This window comes from Mobula birostris, chromosome 24 (assembly GCF_030028105.1).
Source record: "Mobula birostris isolate sMobBir1 chromosome 24, sMobBir1.hap1, whole genome shotgun sequence".
NCBI classification, from domain to species: domain Eukaryota; kingdom Metazoa; phylum Chordata; class Chondrichthyes; order Myliobatiformes; family Myliobatidae; genus Mobula; species Mobula birostris.
In genome coordinates this window covers 41,723,173-41,748,519 of record NC_092393.1, presented here as the reverse complement: position 1 = coordinate 41,748,519, position 25,347 = coordinate 41,723,173, and the positions used below count along the sequence as shown (strand labels likewise).

The 25,347-nt window shown below is 40.5% G+C and overlaps 1 protein-coding gene across 1 annotated transcript in view; it reads right to left on the bottom strand.

The window, feature by feature from the left end:
• Positions 1 to 1,909: 1,909 nt before the first annotated feature.
• fscn2b (fascin actin-bundling protein 2b, retinal) overlaps positions 1,910 to 25,347 on the bottom strand; it is a 37,238-nt gene continuing 13,800 nt past the window's right edge. The window contains exons 2-5 of the mRNA XM_072242082.1: positions 14,306 to 14,462; positions 6,980 to 7,101; positions 4,811 to 4,978; positions 1,910 to 2,143 (exon numbers count right to left, since the gene is read on the bottom strand). Of these exons, the coding sequence (XP_072098183.1) occupies positions 1,938 to 2,143; positions 4,811 to 4,978; positions 6,980 to 7,101; positions 14,306 to 14,462 (653 nt within the window). The 3' untranslated portion in view covers positions 1,910 to 1,937. The remainder of the gene's footprint in view (positions 2,144 to 4,810; positions 4,979 to 6,979; positions 7,102 to 14,305; positions 14,463 to 25,347) is intronic.

The window sequence follows — 25,347 nt, the reverse complement described above, 5'->3', positions numbered from 1 at the left end:
CTGATTGTACCCAGTTACAAGCTGGGAGGGTGCTTCTCAGCATATCAACCTTTAGGTGCATGTTGAAAACCCATTAAAATGATCCACAGAATCCCTCAGTCACTTTGTTAAGACTGTCACCACATTGTTGCTATTTTATTATAAATATAGTTATAAATGCAGTTTTGTGTTCCAAATTGTTCCAAAATTAAAGCCATAAAACTTCAAATAATTTCCACAGGATTACGCTGTATTAATTAACTAAATAAGAGGGCCTTAATGATAACAATTATATGCACTAAATAAAAAAAACATAAATACCCTATTCAGACAATATAGGCCTGATTGCAAAGCTATCTGTGTCACCAAGTGAATCATACTAGACGCAAGAAATTCTGCAGGTGCTGGAAATCCAGAGCAACACATACACACTATTGGAAGAACTCAGTAATTCAGGCAGCATCTATGGAGAAGAATAGACTTTGACCTACTGAGTTCCACCAGTGTTTTATGTGAACCATACCAGATACACTATGTGAATAATCTACATATCGAATTAAAATACATATGTACAAAGCCCAAGGAAAATTATTCACATACGAGGGAGAAACCTTTTTAGTATAATCGGAGGTCATACTTTGAGTCATCAGATTGCCCATGGCATTAGTCATTGCAATCAGACAACCTATTTTCTAACAATAGAGATAACAACAAAATGAGATGGGGTAATGGGACAGGATGTGAGACATAACGAGTTAGAGCTATGTGCCAGGACTTCAACATCTTACTATTTGGAGACCAAAATGAGGGGTGGTTTTAAGGACGTAGGGTGTTCTACTGTGCCTGACTGATGTGGCTACTTACCACAAGAGATGATTGATTATGTAAGCATTACAGTTGAACCTGATATTCACATATATACAATTGCTTATTCCTTGCTCCCTGATTCTGTGTGATACTAGTGGGAGTACATGCTATCTAATCAAGGGTCAAATAAAACTTCATGTACAAAATTTTCAGTTAGCACCTAACTAGTACGAGTTTGATAAAATATTTCTCCTGTATTAAATGCTAAAAACTGAAGTCCACAAGACAGTACACAACTTATTCCCGAACACAAGAGATTCTGCAGATACTGGAAATCCAGAGAAGCATATACAAAATGCTGAAGGAATTCAGCAGGTCAGGCAGCATCTTACGGAGAGGAACAAAGGGCTGAGGTTTCAGGCCGAGATTCTTCACCAAGATTGGAAAGGAAGAGAAAAGATGCCGGAATAAGAAGTGGGGAAGGGGAAGGAGTAGAAGCTAGAAATTGAAAGGTGAAACCAGGCGAGGGGGAAGGTAGGTAGCCAGGAGACAGGGGAGATGAGGTGAGAAGCTGACAGGTGATAGGTGGAAGAGACAAAAGTCTGAAGGAGGAATCTGATAGAAGAGGAGAGTGGACCATGGGGGAAAAAGGGAAGGAGGACAGGCAACAGAGGGAGCTGATAGATGGGTGAGGGGCAGAGAAGTGGTAGGAAGGGAGCCAGAATGGGGAATGGAAAAGGAGAGGAGGGGTAAGGGGAAAGTTAGAGAAATTGATATTCATGCTGTCAGCTTGGAGGCTACCCAGATGGAATATGAGGTGCTCCACCTCCATCCTGAGAGTGGCCTCATTGTGGCAATGTAGAAGGTCATGGACTGACGAGGCAGAAAGAGGGACAATATACTTCTGTCCTAGAATGAGGCTATAATGTCAAGTACTGGATATCAGCCAATGCTTATATAGCCAGTTTTAAAGGGGTGCCATAGGTCAGATTACAAATCGAAAGGGCGGATTCTTAACAAAGAGCCTAAATTACAGTTAATAATAATTTCTGCAGATAGTCTCCAAATTTTGCTCTACATATCCATGAGATCACGCATAAAGAATAGATCTACAAGTTAGCCACATGGTCTACCGAGACTGAGTCTGTCCATTAATATTCCCATAGTGAGGAACTGTCCACTTCATCTGCGTCTGCCTTAAGAGTGCCTGCTTGGTTTCCACGCAGATATTTTTCATTCTTTCCTTTGATAGCCAGTCGACCATGATCTCTGAATTCTAAGTAGAAGTCTTCAGGAATGATACTGTCAGTGCAGACTGTCCCAGTACTGGATACATACCAGAACTTGCCATCACAGCCTATGGAGAAAGAACATTAGTTTAAACTTGTGATGGGATGGAACCAACCGCACATAGCCAGCACTTCACTCTTCACATCATTGCAAGTTTCCTGGCTTAGTGTGAATGTTTTTCCCTCCAGCAATTTATTGAAACAAGAATGCACATCTCTAATCAAAAAGTTAACATTCATTTTCTGCTTTTAACATCTGTCATTCATGTATCTTCAAGATCTCCTAGTGCTTCACCCAAGCCTTTTCGTCAGCCTAGACAAGAAAATCCTTGGACTTCTCTAGCTGGAATGTAGAATTGGGTGGAATGTATAGGGATGACTACATAACAAACAATAAAACCTATTTATCTCCCCTCACCTTTTCATTCTCCCCCCTTCCTTCTCAGTCCTGATGAACAGTCTCGACCCAAAACATAAACTGTTTGTTCATTTCCATAGATGCTGCCTGACCTGCTGAGTTCCTCCAGCATTGTGTGTGTTTCCTGGATTTCTGGCATCTGCAGGATCCCCTGTGTTTACTATTTATCTCCAACTCCTCCTACTTCTGATGAAAGATCATCAACCTTATTTGCTGGTCTGCATCTGAACAGAATCATTTTTTCACCTGTCATATGCACTAAATCCTCAGTTAACCAGATTGGGTACTTGTTGAATAGAAGTGACTTTGTCCTCAGCAGAAAAGCTTTGCCAGCTGACAGTCCTTCTGTGGTTAAGCACCATAAGATGGAACGGTAAGAGCAAGCACGGTCCACAAAATTACTGAAAACAATATTAACAGGCAGCTAAACTTCAAGACCTGCCTTAGCTGCCCAATGTCATCAAAAACCTGGAATACTTCTAAATGTTTGGGTTTTAGGTTTTCATTTAGTTGGGAACTCTCTCTGGACACTGAACTTCCTATGGATTTAATAGCTATATTACAGTAATTGCTGCAATTAATCCATATTCCATTGAGAGTAGGGGAGATTCAAACAAGAGGACATGAGTTGAGAGTTAAGGGGAAAAAGTTTAGGGGTAACACGAGGGGGAACTTCTTTACTCAGAGAGTGGTAGCTGTGTGGAACAAGCTTCCAGCAGAAGTGGTAGAGGCAGGTTCAATTTTGTCATTTAAAAAAAAAAATTGGACAGGTATATGGACAGGAAAGGAATGGAGGGTTATGGGCTGAGTGCAGGTAGATGGGACTAGGTGAGAGTAAGCGTTCGGCACGGACTAGAAGGGCCGAGATGGCCTGTTTCCATGCTGTAATTGTTATATGGTTATATGTTAAAGAGTAACTCACACTTGCATATGAAAATCAAAAATAAAAATCAACAGATGTAAAACAAATGGTAAAAACACTCAGCAGGTCAGCCTACATCTGTGGAAAGATCAGATTTAAGAGTCTGAGGGACAGCCTTTGACCTCAAACACCGATGCTGCTGCAACTACTGACTGATACCAATACTTTCCTGTTTTATTTCATGTTCGGATGCCATGAAGATCAAGTATATCAGATACATTGTCTTTTATTTCCTGCCAAGTGTTCAGCAGGTCAACGTGGCAAGCAGATTGTACAGAATATGTTCTCCCAAGCAGCTCTGAAGTACGGAACTGACTGATCTGTAATTGGCCGAGGACTGAATGCTAACTGTTAGACATGAAAACTCAAAATGGGAATAGAGCTGATTATCACTGACATACATAATGTTATGAAATATGTTGTTTTGTGGAAGCAGTCCAGTGCAGTACAGCACTCTACCGTTGCCACAGTAGAGCAGCGGTTAACTTTACACTATTACAACTTGGGGCACTAAGGTTTGGAGTTCAATACTGGAGTCTCCGTACATGTGGATTTTCCCTGAAGGCTCCGGTTTGTTCCCGTTTCAAAGACATATCATGCAGGTTAACTACTCATTGGAAATTGTCCTGTCATTAGGATAGGGTTAAATTGGGGTTGCTAGGGCAGCACAGCTTGAAGGGCCGGAAGGCCTACTCCACGCTGTATCGCTAAATAAAAACTAAATACATAAAAAGTTGTTGTGAATTACAAGAAAAAAAAGTAATAAATAAGTAGTGGAAAAACAGAGCAAAATAGTGTTCCTTGAACGTTCAGAAATCTGATAACAGAGGGTGAGGACTACTCCTAAAACATTCAGGCTCCTGATGGCAGTAATGCAAAGAGGACATGTCCCGGATGGTGACAGCCCTTAATAATGGATGGCACTTTGAGGCATTGCATTTTGAAGATGTACTCCTTGGCAGGGAGGGCTAGCCTGATGATTTGAGCTGGGCAGGTTTACAACCCTCGGCAGCTTTTTCTGATCCTATTGCAATGGTGCTTCCAATACAATGGCAAACAGTGTTGCAACTAGTAAAAATGCAAAATGTCTTGTGTTGGCATTGTGTTGCTGCTGCAAAATAACAAACATCACATCATCTAAGTCAGTAATAATAAATTTGATTCTGATGCTGCACTACCTGAAAATGTATTTCAGGATCATTACTGTCAGTTTAAAATACTAATTAGATAACGATTTGATCTTAGTCTGAAATTCAGAAACTTTGATTGGGATAGTAGTTAAAAAAACAACAGCATATTCATCCACTGAAAACCCGACACTTTTAGTCACATTTTAAGCTGCAGGCAGAACTTGAAACTTACCGAAAAGCATTCTCACAGAATCCAGGTGCTCACCTTTAATGTGATAGGCTCCGTTTTCAAATTCAAGCTGAAAGATGTCGTAAGCTGACCGATTGGCATCAAGCGTGCTGGAACCTTTGTGGTGAGAGACGAATCCATGATCTCCTCGTAGTACCAGGATAGGTCTATTAATCAGTCTCAATGTAAACTCTTCATCTTCGCCTAATGCCGCAGAATAGACAAAATTATTGGTCCACAGTTTTGCAGTGAAATACTGTTAATCATTCTGAGATATATATCCTCATCGGCTACATTACCATTTGAACTTTTCATCAACCACCTAATCTAAGCAGAATTGTAGAGATTTCAAAACTATGCAGTTAACCATCAATAAACAGATTGACTTTCATTTGAATTTCCGCAGTTTTTAAGTGTTTTAAAACAATATCAGCATTAATTATTGCATGAATATATCTGTTACCAATATCATCCTGTACAACTTATGGCTAAAAGTGTTCAACCATGAGACTTGGAAAGAGTCTTTGATGGCAAAAGACACACCTGAATACATCTCCTACGCTCCTTGCAGTGAAATATCTGATGGATTTTACATTGCACTCATTCAAAATAACTTGCATGCCAGTGCATTGGATTGCTCTTCTTAAACCCTTCAATTGCACCTTAATTAACAATTCTCCCGGTGTAAATGGAAGGTAGTTTAGCATAAGTCACTTGCTAGAACATTGAGGTTAATGAGGTCCCTGTCTTTATTGCTTTAAAAGACAAAAAAAAAAATAAACTACAGATTTTGAGGCTTAATTAGTAACAGTGGCTACTTGGCCATCTGTGAAACCATGTATTGATTGCAACTGTATAAAAAAAATGTTGGTTGGATGTGACCAATGCACATTGTTGGCACCAGGAGATAATTTCTTCTCGATTCTTAGACTAAACAACAGTGTTTGTTAATCTCCATGTGAAATGTTATTAAGCATACAGTTTATTTTCACTGAAATATATATTCCCCTGTGTTTCCATTAGGAATACATTTGTCACATGTACGTTGAAGTATACAATGAAATTCATTGATTTGCGACAATGACTGCAAATGTCACCATGCTTCCAGCGCCAACATAGCAACATAACAAAGCCAATGTACGATCAAAGCCCCCCCCCCCCACCATACAGGTCATTCCCTCTTCTTGCTGCTGCCATCGGGAAGTTGGTACAGAAGCCTTGGATCCCACACCACCAGGTTCAAGAACAGTTATTACCTTTCAAATATCAGGTTCTGGAACTAGTGTGGATAACCTTACTCACCTCAACACTGAACTGACTACACAATCTTTGGACTTACTTTCAAGGTCTTTGCAACTCACCTCAGAATTATTTATTAACATTATTATTGTGTCCTTTTTTAATTTGTCCAACTTCTCTTTATTTGCACATTGATTGTTTGTCACTCTGTGTGCAGTAGTTCCCTTGATCTACGGTGAATGCCCGCAGGAAATGAATCTCAGGGTTGTATACAATGACATGTATGTACTTTGATCATAAATTGACTTTGAGGTTTGAACATGTTTTAAAGTATATTTATGTAGCATCTTTCATTTGCCCTCAAGAATATCTAAAAGCATTTTTAACCAATTAACCTTTTAAAATGTTGTTACCGTTGTAATACAGAAGGCCAAGCTGCAAAGTTACACAAGGCAAGTTCCAAAAAGCAGCAATAACTGGACGAACAGGTTTTGCAATATTAATTGAGATACACCGAGGACAAGTTCCCTAATTTTCCTAAAATAAAGTGTTGTGTAATCTTTTATATTTATTTCAGAGAAGACATGGAGCCATAAAACTTCAGCTTAATGACTCATCCAAAAGATGCCTCTGACTTAGGTACTACACTAGGAAATGAGTGTAGTCTGTGTCTGTGTATTCTTGTCACACTCCTCAGGCTTGGACACATTTTCAATTTGGAATTCCATGTAAGCTTTTCTAAATAAAAATCTTACTATACTTAGCATTTTTCTGTCAAATTGCACTGTGTAATATTGTTTTCAAATGTGTTTGCATATTCATGAATTCTAAGCTATGACTTGATTGAGACAATTAACCTGATCAAGCTACAAGCATGGTTAGAATAGATTGATTTTGGAATTGATGTTCATAATTAGTGAGAGTGATCAATCCTACACTTGAGTCTCTGCTTCTTGTTTAACTCACCAGCTGACTCACTCACTGCTGCAAGCTGTCCATTTTTCTTTGTACAGATGTACTTGCCATTGTTGGCCTTAAGTGCAATTCTTCTCCCACGCCACACTATTTCAAATAAACAGTTGGCATCTCTGGAATTGAAAGCAGAAAAATCTGTGAAAAAGCTGTGCTTGTTGCCAACATCTACCCTTCACCAGATCCCCGTGTTCAGGCGATTGCTTTCTACCTGGAGACTGAAGATGAAGTATACCATATTCCTCTGCCTGATTTTGAAGGGATCCAGCTGCACAGATGTTTTCCCCCACTTTGTTACAACAGAAACTGCAGTAATAAGCCACATGACTCCTGCCATCAAAGTAGCACAAAGTATAGTAACCTTATCCAGGAAAGAAATTGTATAAAACACATTGAAGGAGAGGTAACGTTTTAGTCCCAGTGAGCAAACAGTAATAAAGAGAAGATGAAAATGATATCAGAATCAGGTTCATTTTCACGACCTACATCAGCGACATTTGTTGGCTTATGGTTTAGTCTCACCAAAGGAGTGGGAATGCTTTTGCTCCCAGTGAGAGAGTGGAAATGACAAATGTGGAATCAGTCAGGTCACAACTTACTGGCATGACATGGTCCTTGCTAATAGTACAAGTGTACCATTACATTTGCTACAGGAAGACATAATAATTTGGAGGCGATGTTTCTCATAGATGAAATAAATAATGATATCAGGTCGCGTGTAGTCTTTAGAACATGAGACACAGGAGCAGAATTAGGCCATTCTGCCCATCAAGTTTGCTCTTCCATTAGGTCTGATTTACTGTCCCACTCAACAACATTCTCCTGCATATTCCTTGTAATCTTTGACACCTATGCTAACCTATCAACCAGTGCTTTAAATTCACCATACTCAATGACTTGGCCTCCACAGCCATCTGTGGCAATGAATTCCACGGATCCACCATCCTCTAGTGAAAGAAATTTCTCCTCATCTCTGTTCTCAAAGGACATCCTTGTGTTCTGAGGCTGTGTCCTCTGGTCCTAGACTCCCCCATATCCGCTCTATTTAGGCCATTCAATAGGTTTCACTGAGATCCCCTCTCATTCTTCTAAACTCCACCGAGTACGGGCCCAGAGCCATCAAACGCACCTCATACATTAGCCCTTTCTTCTCCAGGATCATTCTCCTGAACCTTCTCTAGATGCTCTCCAAAACCAGAACTTCCTTTCTTAGATAAGGAGCCCTTTACACTCTTTCTTCTGTTGCCTTTGTTATTTTCATTTCTATGGGATGGTCTGATGTTGTAAAGGTCACTATGTAAAGCCAAGTATTCATTTTTATTCTTGTGATCCACTTTGCTTACAACCCTATACCTTTGCAACCCATTCTCCTATCACCATTGCTCCCTCCCAGCTTTGCTGCTGGAACTGAAAGTCATCATCCCACCAGTTCTCCTTTGCCAGCTTTCCTGCATTCTTCTTTCAAGCTACAAATTAAACCAGAAGTAGGTGTCTCAGACACTTTAAGTTGTCAGTCCATTCCAAACCAACTCATGATGTTTGCCAGTAGTCCAGTAAGCTCACTTCTTAACCCACTATCTGAGGTTTTTTGGCCATAAACCGTATTTGGACTTAACTCTTCAAGCATCCTTTTTATCTATTCCAAACTTGCAGGACTGTCACTTAATCATGACATTTCTCATCTCATGAACTGTCACTTCAATTACTTCAAGCAACACATATAAAAGTTGCTGGTGAACGCAGCAGGCCAGGCAGCATCTCTAGGAAGAGGCACAGTCAACTTTTCAGGCCGAGACCCTTCATTAGGACTAACTGAAAGAAGAGCTAGTAAGAGATTTGAAAGTGGGAGGGGGAGATCCGAAATGATAGGAGAAGACAGGAGGGGGAGGGATGGAACCAAGAACTGGACAGGTGATTGGCAAAAGGGATATGAGAGGATCATGGGACAGGAGGCCTAGGGAGAAAGAAAGGGGGGGGGGGGAGCCCAGAGGATGAGCAAGGTGTATGGTGAGAGGGACAGAGGGAGAAAAAGGAGAGAGAGAAAAAGAATGTGTGTATATAAATAAATAACGGATGGGATATGAGGGGGAGGTGGGGCATTAACGCAAGTTTGAGAAGTCAATGTTCATGCCATCAGGTTGGAGGCTGCCGAGACGGAATATAAGGTGTTGTTCCTCCAACCTGAGTGTGGCTTCATCTTTATAGTAAAGGAGGCCATGGATAGACATATCAGAATGAGAATGGGACGTGGAATTAAAATGTGTGGCCACTGGGAGATCCTGCTTTCTCTGGCGGACAGAGCGTAGGTGTTCAGCTAAATGATCTCCCAGTCTGCATCGGGTCTCGCCAATATATAGAAGGCTGCATCGGGAGCACCGGACGCAGTATATCACCCCAGCCGACTCACAGGTGAAGTGTCACCTCACCTGGAAAGACTGTTTGGGGCCCTGAATTCTTTATTTTCAAACACATCCTGTCATGTTTTGTAACTCCAAAACATTAAATTAATTAAAACAAAGACACAGTAATCCATTTAAGTGAGGTGTACATGCATTACGCAGTAGTGCCATGATGTATGCAATTCACTTACCTTTTACATATAGCCACAATGTATTATATAAACAACGAATGCTTAATCAAACAATATATTCACAAGATTACTCAAATATTGAATAAACACTCTCCCTGCTTAGCAATAAACTCCAACTCAATAGAGAATGCATTTCAACTATATACACAGTATACTATACAATACAACTATATACAGACATCCATAACATAGTAGATTTTAAATTGTCCCATTCAGGCCCAAGAATTTCATCTCTGTGGAGGATTTCTTAGTCTTGCCTTTCCTGACACTGTTTGGTAGGTGAGACTTGTGGCTGCGAAACGGTCTCAGCTTCCGGGACATCCTCTGTGGTGGTTTTAAGAGTTGACTCTGAGACTGCAGGAAGTGGTTTTGACAGCGGTAGCCACATTTCCTCTCTAGCAATTGACTGCTCTCTTCAACTAATTGAGGTGTCGCCTCAAGATGATATCAGATGCAATCTCCACTGTATGTGAAAGTAGTCTAGTTCTGTCCTTAATCTTTCCTAGAATCCACTTTTGATCACCTCTGTAGTATCTCGCCAGGACCCCGTCCAGGAATGAAGCACAGAATTTCCTGGTTTGAGGAGCCTTCAATTTGTCTCAGCTGTTTGTCTTGCATACTCCTGAAACTGAGTTTGAGAGGATCCAAGCATGAATGCAAGGGACAACCCAGGAACAGCATAGCTGATGAGTTGTTGGTGGTGGAGTGTGCTGCATTGCAATATGCGAGGATGAAATTGGCCAGCTTCTGATTCAGTGTTAGTGTGGTGTGTTCTGCTGACATTACTTGCAGTGCATCACTTAGACCCTGGGCAAACCTTTCCACCAAGCCATTTGTAGCTGGGTGATATGGTGTAAATGTAATATGTCTTATTCCATTCATTTTTAGAAATGACTGAAACTGTTCTACCACAAACTGTGGTCCATTGTCACTAACTTGAGAGTTCAGTCCTTGAGAAGAGGCTTCTTAACACATCAATGTGCAATGCTGTAGTGGAGGGTATTGGGAACACTTCTGGCCATTTTGTAATATATCCGCTACTATGAAGAAATTTGTGCCCGTGAATGGTCTGGCATAACCCACAGGAATCCTCTGCCAAGCAAATGCAGGCCCTTCCCAGAGATGGAGGAGAGCTGCTCTCGGCACCTTCTGGATGTGTTGGCAGCCTGCACAGTGTACGGCAAGCTACTCAATCTGCTGATCTATCCCAGGCCACCACACAAAGCTTTGAACCAACACTTTCATTTTAACTATGCTTACATGACTGTCATGTAGTTCCACCAACACTTTAGATGTAGCTCCTCCAACACTTTAATTCTCAGCATGAATGGTACAACAACTCTCAATCCCCACACAAGGCAAGCTCCGTCAAAGGAAAATTCATCTCGGCGCTGGTAAAAAAAAAAAAAAAAAAAAATGGAGAAACTGGAGTTTCTGTTGCACATTCCAGCCATTTAGGGTGGCCACATCGACCTGAGACAGTGTGGGATTTTCTTCTGGTTTCCCTTTGGATAATCTCTGCCGTAATACGGAGACTTTTGATTTGCATTAGTGTATCCGGTTTCTGTACATTTTTCAGGTACTTCCTTTTCCAAGAGTAAACAGAACAATCCATCAACATTTCTATGATTTGTCATCCTCTTGAATACAATCTAGTTATTGTGTCCTTCAAGACAAAGAGCCGTCTCTGCATCTGTGCAGCTGTGGCCCTTCTGTGTATTGAAAATGGACACTAGTGGTTGATAATCAGTAATGACAGTAGACACTTTCCCATACAGGTAGTGGTTGAAACGTTTTACACCCCAAACCAGACTCAAGGCCTCTGTCATTCTGCGTGTAATATTTCTCTGCAGTGCTAAGGGAACGTGATAGAGGGGCTATGGGGCGTTCACTTCCATCACTCGTAACATGTGACATGACTGCACCTATACCACAACGTAAGGCATCACAGGCAAGCCTCACTGGACAATGTGGATCATCATGTGTGATTACAGTACATTTACCTTTTTGAAAGCCACCTCGCACTACTTTGTCCATTGCCATTTCTTCCCAATCTGCTGAAATGAATTCAAGGGGTGGAGCACAGTAGCAAGGTTTGGCAAGAACCTGTTATAGTTGGCAAATGCAACTGTGACACATTCTTTGGCCCTGGAGCATCAACTGTTGCTTAAAGTTTCTCAGCACACTTTTGTAAACCTCATGCATCAATAGTGTCATCAGTTAGTGATGCTTGGTTAAAGAACTCACACTTGTCACATCGCGCCCTGAGGCCACAATCTTCTAAACTTTTAAACACTGTCTTGAGGCTTCGGATACACTCCTCGTCACCCTTACTGGTATTAATGATGTCATCCAGGTAACACTGAGTGCCTGAGCACGTTTGCAGCACCTGATCCATAGCTTTCTACCAGACTGCAGGTGCAGACACTACTCCAAAAATAAGTCTATTATAGTGATAAATTCCTTTCTGAGTGTTTATGATTAGAAACAATTTGGACTCTCCTTCCATCCCCATCTGTAGATAGGCCTCAGCTGAGTCCACTTTGCTGAAGTCTTTCCCTCCAGAAAGGTTTGCACAAAGATATCCTTTATCCTGGGCAGACGATATTGATCTACTTTCAGTACTGGGTTGATGGTGACCTTAAAATCACCACAGATCCTGACAGACCCATTTTTCTTGGCTACTGGGACCACTGGCATTGCCCAGGAACTCCATTCAACCTTGTAAAGAATTCCTTCAGCCTCCATGTGATCTAGCTCACTGGCTACGTCATCATGGATGGTATAAGGAACCAGATGGGTTTTGTAAAACATGGTTACAAAATTTTCATTTAACGCTATTTTACCTTGATATGTTTGAGTTTTCCATTGTGATCCTTGAACATTGCTAAGGCATCATCCAGTATCTTCCTTGATTCATTGCAGGGGATGTGGCATGCAAATTGTAGATGGAGCTCCTATCAAGTTGTACTTGTCTCAGCCAGTCATAACCCACAATGCTGATACTCCAATTTTTACCAAATAAAAGCTCAATGTGGCTTGTTGGTTGTTGTATTTCACTGTTACAAATGTCAGTTCTACTGGAGTTAACTTTTCTCCAGTATTAGTTCTTCATTGGATATCTGCAGATTTCAGCTTAACATTTTTGAACTGCTGTTCAAACTCATTTTGTGGTACGACTGAAACAGCCAAACCAGGGTCCAATTTCATTTTAATTAATTTGCTGTTCACTTCTGGTGTAAGCCATATTGCTCGCCTTTTGTTAGATTTCACATCGTAAACCTTAAGGCTACACAGTCCTGTACCACTCTCATCATTATCAGGTTTTTCATCGAGACATGCAGATTAGTGTTTTTTGAAACTGCAATTTGACTTATCTTTTTCTCTTCTCTGTACAATCCATTTATTTTTGTCTGCCTGATGTGCTTTTTGTAAATGTTCTACTTTGTTGATTTACCTTTAAATGTGAATGTGAGCCCCTGCCACAAGGGTAACACAATTTATTCAGCCAGGCAGGTTTCTGTTTAGACATTGCAATTTTGTTCACGCTCACTTTCATTTCCAAAGGCAACTTATATGCATCCCATGCTGCTGTTTCCACTGATACAGTGATTTCAACTGCCCTTTTAAATGTGAGTTGTTCTTCATTTGCGTCCCATGCTGCTGCTTCCACTGATAGTGATTTCAACTGCTCTTTTGAATGCGAGTTGTTCTTCATTTAGGAGCCATTTTTGAATGTTTTCTTGTAAGATTCCACAAACTAAACGATCCTTCAGTGCATCATTCAACCCTTCGTTGAAGTGACAATACTCAGATGATCTCTTCAGATCAGCTATGCATGCTGAAATGAACTCCTTTTCCTTTTCATTCCGCTTATGAAACCTACAGTATTCTGCAATCAACAATGGTTCCAGTTCCAAATGCTCCTGCATTACTTTCATAATAGCAGCAAAGCTCATTTCTGCTGGTTTGTTTGGAGCAGTTAAACTTCGAAGCAAACTGTAAGCCTATAAACCCAATCCACTCAGCAAAACTGGTTCTCGTTTCTCATTGGCCATTTCATTTGCTTTAATCCAATATACCTGAGCCAGTTACCTGATGAGCAATTGAACATGTCTATCTTTCCAATGTAGCCATTTCATTTCTGCTCTTCTTTAAGTGATTATTATCACTGTTTATGAACCTATGATTTCTTCCATTTTCTGCCCTTTCTTTAAAAAAAAACTTGACTGTCTCTGCCAGTGCTACGCTATTGTTTTTAAGCTTGCTATTTATTTCTACACTTCAACAAGTCAGTAGCTGTCTCAGGTTTGTTTTAAAAATACATCATCGCCACTGTTATATTTTGTAACTTCAAGAACACTAAACGATTTAATTGAGAGACATAGGGTGAAAAATAGGAGTCTAACTTCGTGTTTTACTTGAAGTGAAGCACACAAGTATCACGTGGTAACGTTATAACGAATGTAATTCACTTATTTTTGCAATCACAATGAATTATATAAACAACCAAGAATGCTTAAATATATTTACAAGATTACACAAATATTAATGAAATATTAAATACACAACCCATCCTAAACTTCAATCACTTGTCCGAAATGGCAGACATAAGAAATGTTTCAACGTTTCAGTGCAGAAAGCTTGTTAGCAAGGGATATTAAAAGTGTGGCCAGTTTAGATGCATATACAGTATAATTTCTAAATTGAATTTTTGTTAGATAACTCACACTTCAGTGGCTGTGGATTGGATCCCTCCATGAGTCACCAATGTCCAGAAGTTTCCTGTGTGTGTACGCAAGATACACTTCTTGCTCTCTTTATCAATTTCCATCTGATAGGTTTCCTGATGCGTTTCTTCATCTTGGTTGGCTGAGATATTCATACCTGGCAATAAAACAATTAAAATAATATCACGTTGGTGCCTCCTGGGCATTTACCAGATGACAATTAATCACAGTATCTTATGATTTTATGAAGAAGAGACAATTTGCTAGGATGAATTAAAGTTGAATAAATATACAAGAATAAAGGAATAGGATTGGGTGTTTTAAAGGTGGCCAGAGAATACTCTTCTGGAGCATAAATACAGACCGGTCAGAATAAATGTTCTATTTATGTACGTTACAATTCCTCTTAACAATTCAATGATTAGTTCTTAAAACATTTTGTTTGCAACTCTCTAAAGTGAATGCAAGCCAAAACTCAGATTCTAATTCATTCATTTATCACGTGCATTGAAAGATACAGTGAAATGGCCGTTTGCATTAACAAGCAACACAACTTAAGTAACAGTTAGAAACAACCCCAGGATGTGCTGGGGGCAGCCCACAAGTGCTGTCTCACATTCAGGTGCCAATATAGCATGCCCACAGTGTTCCACAGAACAACACAAGCAATTACAACAATATAACACAACAAGCAACAAAACAACAACAGCAAAACAAGCCCGTCCTCCCTTCCACTCACCCACTCCCACACACATATAGTCCTTCAACCACAGGACAGGCCTCTGGTTTGAAAATACAAACTCTAGCTCAGGAACTCCAAAGACAGAGCATTACTATTTTGTTTTACTCAAACCCTTGTACGCCAAACCCATCTTGGTCATCCACAGAAGCCTTTGTGAAGCATAGCGCATCATATAACAAAAGAACGTAAATGAATGATTCTACGTAATCTTCATTTAATATTGCTCATGATATCATCCACATTATAGAAAACATAAGAGTTGATAGGCTCTTAGTAATAGTTATATTTTAATTTTTTTTTTTTTTTTAAAATGCATCTGTCTTTCAGCTCTTTGTTCCTCCAGAAGTAATCTCTGGCATAGGTGATTCTTCACTGACTGTAATGAGTTCACTTAGACGATTCTTCAAGGTTGCACAGATGGCTACATTGGTTAAACCATGAGTAGTCATGGCAGCAGATTAGGAACTAAATTCTGGTATTATTAATAAGATATTATTAAACAATATCACAAAGCAAAGGAAGCCCTTAGATTTTTCACCTCAAGATTTTGTGACTTTAATGCTAATTAACCATTTTTATCCATCCCACTACAGTCAGCACATCTTCAACAATGGCATTATCCCTTTCCTTCCCGAGTTCTGATATACTGTTAGGCCCATGGGTAGAATAATGGAATAATTTTAAATCAATTGGGATAAAAAGACTTCGCAGTATTATTTACTTATTTATTCATTATTATTATTTTGTATTTAAATGTCTTTTGCACATTAGCTGTCAACCTTTATGCGTAGTTTTTCATTAATTCTGTTCTGCTGCGAATGCCTACAAGAAAATGAAACTCAGGGTAGTGTATTGTGACATATACAGGTATGTATGTACTTTGATAGGTAATTTACTTTGAAGTTCTCAGGACTCACCAGGAACCCTGACCTCTCAATATCAGTTCCTACCAGCCGCCCAGCCGATCACTGAACAGCAGAGACTGCACACCCTCCTCAGCATCTCAATAGACCAGTGCTTTGCTCCAAACGCATCACCTCGTCCTCACTAAGAATTCATCATCATCATTATGTGCCATGTTGGGCAATCATGGTCTTATCCATCACCATGATTGCTCTTGGCAAACCTTTCTACAGAAGTGGTCACCTTCTGGGCAGTGTCTTTACAGGGGGGGGGGCGACCACAGCCATTATCAATACTTTTCAGAGATTCTCTACCTGGTGTCAGTGATCACATAGCTAGGCTTGTCATATGCACCAGCTGCTCATACAACCATCCACCGCCTGCTCCCATGTCTTCATGTGACCCTGGTTGGAAAGCTGAGCAGGTGCCGCACCTTGCCCAAGGATGACCTGCAGGCTAGTGGAGGGATAGAGTGCCTTACACCTTTAGTAGAGACGTATCTCCACCCCACCACCCACACTAAGAATTATCCCTAATAATTCTGCAACATTTCCAGATATTCACTCCAATGGCAAAGCTTCAGACCTAATAAGGCACTGATCTATTCCCTTACTTTCATGCTGATATACCAGCACACAAGTTATTAAGCTTATTCTGCTGTAGCCTTTGTCATAACACACTGAGCCATCTCCATGAGGATACATGTTACAGGCTCATGTGGAGAAGCTTGTTGCAACAACACTTATTTAATTATCTTAAGCCCTCTGCAACCTAACTGCATGAACACTGAATACTCCAGTTTCAGGTAAACTGCTCCCCCCCCCCCCACTTTCTTTCTCCTTCTGATATACCAAGATCCCACACCCACCCCAGTGCCCCCCCATTACTGTTTCTTTCCCCTCCTCCAGCCACTCCCTCTGCCCATCACCAACACACCCCTCCTACTGGGTCTCTTTCACACAAGATTCCTTTTGCTATCAGCCTCCACTAAAGGGGCAATTCACCAGTACATCTCTGCATTAAGGAAGGAAACAAGATTACCCAGAGGACATACACATGGTTTCAGCAACAGATTAACTCTGACCAAATTTGATCAACATAAATTTATACTACATTAAATAACACCTCAAATGCTGTTTAAAAAAATAAAAATCTTTCATTTTAAGCATTGTTGGTGATGGTATGTGGGAGGCAAAAGAAACATCAAATCTAATGATTTTGGACAGTGAGTGAGATTAAATGAATATTAAAAACAAACAAAGGCGTGGGAAGTTGTCTTGGGGAAGCACAAATGGCTAATGTTGCGTTGGCTGCCAATTTTATTCTCCGTACACTCAGCAGACAATTTTATAGGTACACCTGTTTGTTAATACAAATATGTAAAAAAAACATTCGTGGCAGCAACTCAACTCATGTAGATGTGGTCAAGAGATTCAGTTGTTGCTCAGACCAAACATCAGAATGCGGAAGAAATGTGATCTACTGTATGTAAATTTGACCGTGGAATGATTGCCAGTAGCAGACAGGGTAGTTTGAGTATCTCAGAAACTGCTGATCTCCCGGGATCTCAACAGTCTCTAGTGTTTACAGAGCATGGTGTGAAAATCAAAATAAAAACATCCAGTGAGGAGAAATGCCTTGTTAATGACAGAGAGGTCAGAGGAGAGTGGCTAGACTGATTCAAGCTGACAGGAAAACGATAGTTGTTTAAATAACCACGTGTTGGAACGGTGGTGTGCAGACGAGCATCTCTGAACATACAACACGCCAAACCTTGAAGTGGATGGGCTACAGCAGCAGAAGACTACACCATACACACACAGTGGCCACTTTATTAGGTACAGAAGGTAACCAATAGTGTGGCTACTGAGCGTATAATATTAAAGTATAGGAACAGGACCTTCATCCCATGATGTTTGTGATTCAAAGGTTCAAGGGTTCATTTATTATCAAAGTATACAACTCTGAAATTATTCTTCTCCAGATAGGCATGAAACCAAGAAAGAAAAGAAAGGCAGCACAATCATCAACCCCCTGCCCACGTAAAAAAAATGAACAAAAATGGAACAGGCACATCGACCACCCCCCCATCCCCCACACACAAAAAAATTGAAAAAAATCGGGTGAAAAACACAGAATACAAAAACCACAAGACTGAAAAAAACAACCACAATCCAAGTCCACATCCAAAATGCAGAAAACCTGGGCAACATTTTCCTTCTCCGTAGCAGAGCGATCTTACTAGTGATAAAAAGGCAGTCTCCCCTATCCGGCTGCAGAACAATCCCCCAGTGATAAAAAGGCAGGCAGACGGTGTTTTAATCTCCCTAGTCACCTTAACAGGTGAACATAGAAGCTTTAATCGGCAAAATGCAGTTGAATATCAGCTCACAGCCTGCTCACCACAAGGTTCCTGTACACTGCCTCTCCAAGAATCAACTCTGAGACTGCAAAGCACTGAAACACCCAAATGGTCTCCAAACTGCAGATCACAGGCTCCAGCAGTCCCAGGATCACATTCAAGATGAAAACAAGCTTTAAAGACCTAAAAGAAGTGAAATATATGGTTTCATGATCTATCCAGAAGATGTCGACCAAAGGAGCATTGCACGCAGGCGCCATCTTGACCGGATGTCATCCTATCCAATGATGAACATGATGCCAAGTTAAAATATTTCAATAGGTAGTATAGCAGGTGGGAGACATGGCACCATCACTTTACTGTTATATTTTAAGTTAGATATATTATTCGCATAGTTATCTGCATAGTTCCTGATTATTCAGCAAATGTTATCAAATGAATAAAAATATCAGACAGACAACACTGACCTGTGTGAACAGTACTTGTGCTTGGGTAGCTGGGCCTAGGGTTTGAACAATTGGCCTCGATGCTACGCTTCAATTTAAGTTCAAATCAGCACCTTGGCCAAGCTAGAGAGTCATCAGCACAAGTCTGATCAACTGTCTTCAGAACATCATCAAGACCGTGGGCTTCTACCATTAACTGAGGGATCTGTGGGCCCCAGGTTGTGAACCCCTGATCCAGACTCACGTCTACAACCTGAAGGGGCAATGCACAACTGTTGGCACTAACCTGTCTGATGAAATATTAAACTGCATTCCTAACATAGGGATATAAAATTATGGTGGAACTATTTGGGCAAGCAAGGGGTGAGAAAGTGGAAAGAGAGGAGGAACTCACTGACCCCTCTGCCCTCACACTCCTTACAGACTGTCAGGCTAGGGTTACAATCCATTGTGTTGGAAGACAGATAGTGTTTGTGGAATTTTGACGCAGGAAAGATCAAAACCTCAAAAGGACAGAAGAAAATTTAGGGGTAGAAATAACTTTGTCAGTAAGCAACCCAAACAATGTTAACTCTCACCCATTTTGTACTTACAGTGACACAGAACATGGTCCACATTGTTGCCTAAGGGAGTAATTTCATCTATCCCGTTCTCCTTCCACTTATTTCCCTCTATCCAGACAACCAATCTTCTTTCAAACCTGCCCATCGATTCCCCTTTGATTCTTTCTGCCACTCACCCATGCTTATGTAAGCCAAATAACCAACTAGCAGGTCTATGGGTTGTGGGAGGAAATCGGCATACCCAGAGAAAACCAAAGCAACCACAGAGTGAATGCGGAAACTCTGCAGTTAACATTTAATTCTGAGTCGAATGCAGTCCCAGGCAATGCAAGTCAGCAGCACTAACTACCCTACCACCTTGCTGGTATATGCCAGTCTAATTCAGTTGGAAAAATTATTGTACATTTTTTCATTTTGCTGTCTGAAGACAATTGATTTACAAATATTCCCATTGTTTATAGACAATAGATTACTTCTCAAGACCACAAGATGTAGGAGCAGAATTAGGCCACTTGGCCCATCGAGTCTGCTCCACCATTTCATCATGGCTGATCCAACAACTACAACACTAACGCCATTGCGCATTAGATTCTGTCAGAAAGATTGTGAAGTGGCCTTTTCCCCCGATTATTCACCCTGCAAAGCCATGGTAGTATCGCGGTTAGCGTGATGCTATTACAGTTCAGGGCATTGTAGTTCAGAGTTCAATTCCAACATCATCTGCAAGGAGTCTGTACGTCCACCCTGTGGGATGCATGGGTTCTCTCTGGGTGCTCAGGTTCCCCTGCCCCCCCCAGTCCAAAGACGTACTTGTTAGTAGGTTAATTAGTCATTGTAAATTATCCCCTGATTAGGGTGAAATCAGCAGTTGCTGGGTGGCGTGTCTCAAAGGGCTGGAAGGATCTATTCCATTCTGTGTCTCTAAATAAAAGCAAGTCTACATTCTTTGCTAGGTCTCAATTCAGTAATGTCTGAAAGCAGTTTACAGAATTTGTTGATGGAGCATACAGGAAGCAGGTGCAATCAGTGACAATCGAAAGAAACACTGCCTTCTGATTTTGTTTCTAATCTACCTTTTAGATTAAACTCAGTTCCAGTCATTTACAATTCAAAAATCATTCAACAACATAATGAAGTATTGTTTGCACTGGCTTTCGTATTGACCACATAGATAGCTAGGACACAACATCCGTGGTTGACTCTGACCAACAGAAGGCCTCAGAAGTAATGTTGAAGTGGCATTCAGTGGTAAAACTAACTTCTAGTTGCTCCCTGTTCATTTTATCACATAAATCATAATGGTTTAAGATTTTTTTTAAAAAATCACTTCTTGAATAAAGCTGGGTTGTGGTTAATTTTGAAATTGTTCAGCTGTGTGAGGTGATTCTGATATACTTGGTACGGTTGGGCCACTTTGTACTGTTGCCAGCTGGCTTTGCTCACTAACACAGTGATTTTGAAATTAGAATGAGATCATTCTGTTGTAAAAATGTTGCCCAAATGGATAGTGATGCAGGGGAGAAATCTCAATGACCATCTCATCTGAACATTTACCTGAGAATTATCGTCAGTGCAACATTCATCCCCACGTCCACTCTTCATCCAATTTCCCAACCACATGGCTCCCCAATCACAGCCCCACCACCACTGAAGATATACAGTTCCAGATCCTGTGCTCAGAGATGACCTCCCTCACCGGAGCCTTCATCATTAGCAATGCTTGGCCCAGCATCTGCCAAAATCCCAATCTGACCCTCTTCTGCTGATGAAACCAAATTAAAGGAAACACCTACTAACTCTGATTTGGTTTCCGGCAAAGTTATGTTTGGTTAGTAAGGTTTTATTACTTTGTTAAATTTTCTTGGAAAAATGTTCCAAGCCTTTTTCACACTTTGATATTTGTTTTAGATTTATTGGCCAACACTTTACATTGAAAATCGCTGATATACATATCTGGTTATTTTAAAAATTTGCACATTTTGGCTTATATGTTTCTTATGGCCAGAAGGACGCTTCTGCCTAAATGGAAAGATGTGGCCCCTCCTATTCACACCCAATGGTTACGTGATGTGATGTCATGTTTAAATTTAGAGAAGATTCGATGTTCAATCTTTGAATCTAATCAAGATTTTCAAACATTGTGGGGACCTTTTCTGAATTATTTTCAAAACCTTTGATTTGCTTTTAAAGCACAGACGATGACCAACAATCTTTTTTTCTTTTTTATCTACTAATCTGCTTCGGTCTTGGTAGTGGGTTAGATTTTTTTATATAATAAAATTATTTTTCAATGTTACGAACTGATTGACTTGTACGAATATAGGGTAAGGAGTATTTATATGCGATTTAGTTTGATGTATTGACATATTTCTTTTCCTGTACTCTGTATTCTTATATAAATATTGAAAGAAAGATAATAACCTGAATTTATTTTGGCTGGACAGGTCTCAGTGAATTACAATTATCTGTATACAGTGACAGTGCTACAACCAGAGAGAGCAGAACAATTCTCTGGTCCATTAAACCTAATGACTACATTGCTTTAAGTGATGCCAATAATTCATACAGAACTACCCTCTACTTACTGTATTGCAATGGAGAAATTAGTCAGGTGTAATCAGGAGAAGCTGCTGCAGTTTGTATGTCATCCACTGCTCATATGGTTCTTTTCTCAGCATATTCACTGTTTTGTGTGCAGTAGACTATGCCCACCCCGCTTCCAGCTCATAGGCTGAACTGTTTTTATCCATAACCACCCTATTTAGAATGATAAAGATTGATAGATTTAGTGGCATCTTTTCTTTCAAATGAATTTCCTAAAAGTAAGGAGAGGTAGTATTTGTTAATCCATGCACCGATGCCATCAGCTGGAAGAGGTCTTATTCGTCCACATACGCATGTAACCCTGTTGCCTTCGGACAGAATCTGATGTGCAATGCAAAGTTATAATCATCTCTGTCATGAGACTACATTAGAATCAGAATCTGATTTACTATTGCTAGACATGTCATGAAATCTGTTGTTTTGCAGCAGCAGTATAGTGCAATACACAAAAAACTACTACAAGTTACCCAAGATAAGTTCTCTTCGCACTGTTGCCATCAGGTAGGTAGTACAAGAGTTCAGGACTCACATCAACAGGTTCCGGAACAGTTATGACCCCTCAACCATCAGACTCTTGAACCAAAGGGGGATAACGTCACTTGACCCATCATTGAAATATTCCCACAACAAATGGACTCACTTTCAAGGACACTTCATCTCATGTTCTCAATATTTACTATTATTTCTTTCTTTCTGTATTTGCACGGTTCGAACGCCCAAGTTGGTACAGTCTTTTACTGATTCCATTATGGTTATTATTTTATTCTTAACTTATTGAGTACGCCTGTAAGAAAATGAATCTCGGGGGTTTAAATGGTAACATACATGTACTATAATAATAAATTTACTTTGAACTTTAAGTTACAATAAAAATATTAAAGTCAAATTGGTAGCGCAGAAATAAAGCAAAGGACAGCTACTTTCTTATATCAGACACAATGGCAGTCGTTGGCCTGTAAATCAATGTGCTATTGAAGAAACATTTTTACATTGGAAATCTCTTTAATAGCTAAAGGCTGGTAAAACTGTGAGCTCATTCCGCCTTCTGCCACTGCAGAAGAACCCACTGCACTCTTGCCTAGAACAAAGACACAACACAGTCAGAGCTGCGGAGGCATTATCAGAAAATAAACAGACGTGGCTGGAGGAAAACACTCAGAGAGTGACAGGTTTCGGATGGAGGGCGGCTGGGAGAGATAGCATGTGCTCATTATTCAGAGATTGAGAACAGAAGATTGTAAAAGGTATTCCATTATTAAATGCTTAAAAACTGCTGGAGGAACTCAGCAAGACAGGCAGCATCGAGGGAAGGGAATAAACAGTCAATGTTTCAGATCGAAACTCTCCATTAGGACTGGAAAGGAAGGGGGCAGAAGCCAAAATAAAGGTGGGGTGGGAGACAAGAGGAAGTACAGACTGGCAGATGATGGTGATAAAGTGATACCAGATGAGAAAGAAGATGGGGGTGGGGGTGAAGAGAGAGGGAGGAGAATTGAAGTAAGAAGCTGGGAGGGGATAGGAGGAAGAGGTAATGGACTTAAGAAGAGGGAATCTCATAGGAGAGGACAGTGGGCCATGGAAGAAAGGGAAGGAGGAGGGGAACCAAAATGAGATAGAATTCAGCCTTTTATCTCATCCACCTACCCCCTCCAAGATTCTTATTTCATCACTACCCGCCCGCCACTCATTTGGTCTCAACTAACGCCTTCCAGCTTGTACTCCTTCCCTTCCCCCTCCTTATTCTGGCTTCCGTCCCCTTCCTTCCCACTCTTGATGAAGGTTCTCTGTCTGAAACATCCGCCCTGCCTGAGCTGGTGAGTTCCTCAGGCACTTGGCATGGCTTGTTCAAGATTGCCAGCATCTGCAGAATCTCTTGTATTTCATTGATAAGGAAGACAATATAATTCACGAGTAACAGGCAGCTTACTGGAAACCCCACAGCAAAACAGCACATTGCTTTGAAACCACAAGGAAAATATAACCTCTTATCCTAGATACTGTGTTTCGGGAGTAGTACACGTCATAATGATGATTAGTGTAATCTGCTCTATACCTCTAAATGTACGCATCTCGTCCTCCTAACCTGAACTAAATCCTGGCTTTATACCTGCTGGGAGCCGGCTAAGTGTTGACAGAACTCATTACTTGCCTTTACTTAAATACACAAATTCAGCAACCAGATCTCCAAGTTCCTTAGATAGCAGAAGTGAATGACCTTGACCATGAAGAATTCTGCACGCTTCTTTCAGGAATCTCAACAGTTACTTCTGTTACAGTTGAGGTTGATGATAAGAGCTGAGCTTAACGAGAAAGGGGAAAAAAAGCATTTTGCCTAAGTAATGCCTTGGGAATCTAGAATAATGCGCAGTTGGTTTAGAGACGAAAACTCTCATTGACATTTAGGAGGTATTGTGAGCTCCTGCACTCCTACACTCCATGGGAAGCTATTTTTTTAATAAATAGTTTAATAATTTGATGGACATGGTAACTTAGTCATTAGGGTAATGTAATTACAGCACCAGCAACCTGGGTTCAATTCTGTCATTGTCTGTAAGGAGTCGGTACATTTTCCCAGTGACCACACGAGTTTCCTCCAGGTGCTCCAGTTTCCTCCCACAGTCCAAAGACATATGGTTTTGTAGGTTAATTGGTCACATGCTATAATCGGGTAGCATGGGCTCACTGGGTCCTAAAGACCCGTTACCGCGCTTATTTCATTTTAAGGTATTTGGGGAATCCTTGGCTGTCAAGTTGAATCCCAAGCAGTGTAGGCCCAACCCTTGACCCACTTATTACAGTTCAGTTCCGGGAGGCAACTGATAAATCAGTAAGCTCTTCATTTATATATTTAAGGAGCTTAATACCTTATTTAGCTGGCTATCAGGATTATCCAAAAGTTGGCCTAATTAATTTCCTAGACAAATGTTCTTCAACTGTTTCATTTTGTTTTATGACATGAAATTAAGACTAATTTCCACCATTGGATGCTGGGTGCTCATTTTTTTTTAAAAAAAGAGGTATTTGCTGAGGCTTTGCATTCTGATTTTTTGTTAAATGACACCTCATGCAATTGGGAATACACTTGTGTTACGGATGGTAATTGTTTTGAAATAGGAAAGTGAGATCAGGGAATATTGGTAGAAAATGACAAACAGTATGCTACAGGATTTGAGGGGTTGCCTCAAGCTACATATTAATGACGAATGAGAAAAAAGGCGGCTGCTGATACACATTTGTCAAAAATACTAAATAAGGAATTATTGTACGTTGAGAAGGAAGATACAAGGAGACATGTGCAGACTAATTAAATAGAACAGCAGTGGCAGACAGAGCTTGTGATGAAGTCACTTTGGAATCTGAGAGGGATATTACAATTCATGAATAACAAGTGACTTCTTGCTAAGCCAGCTACAATCTTCAAC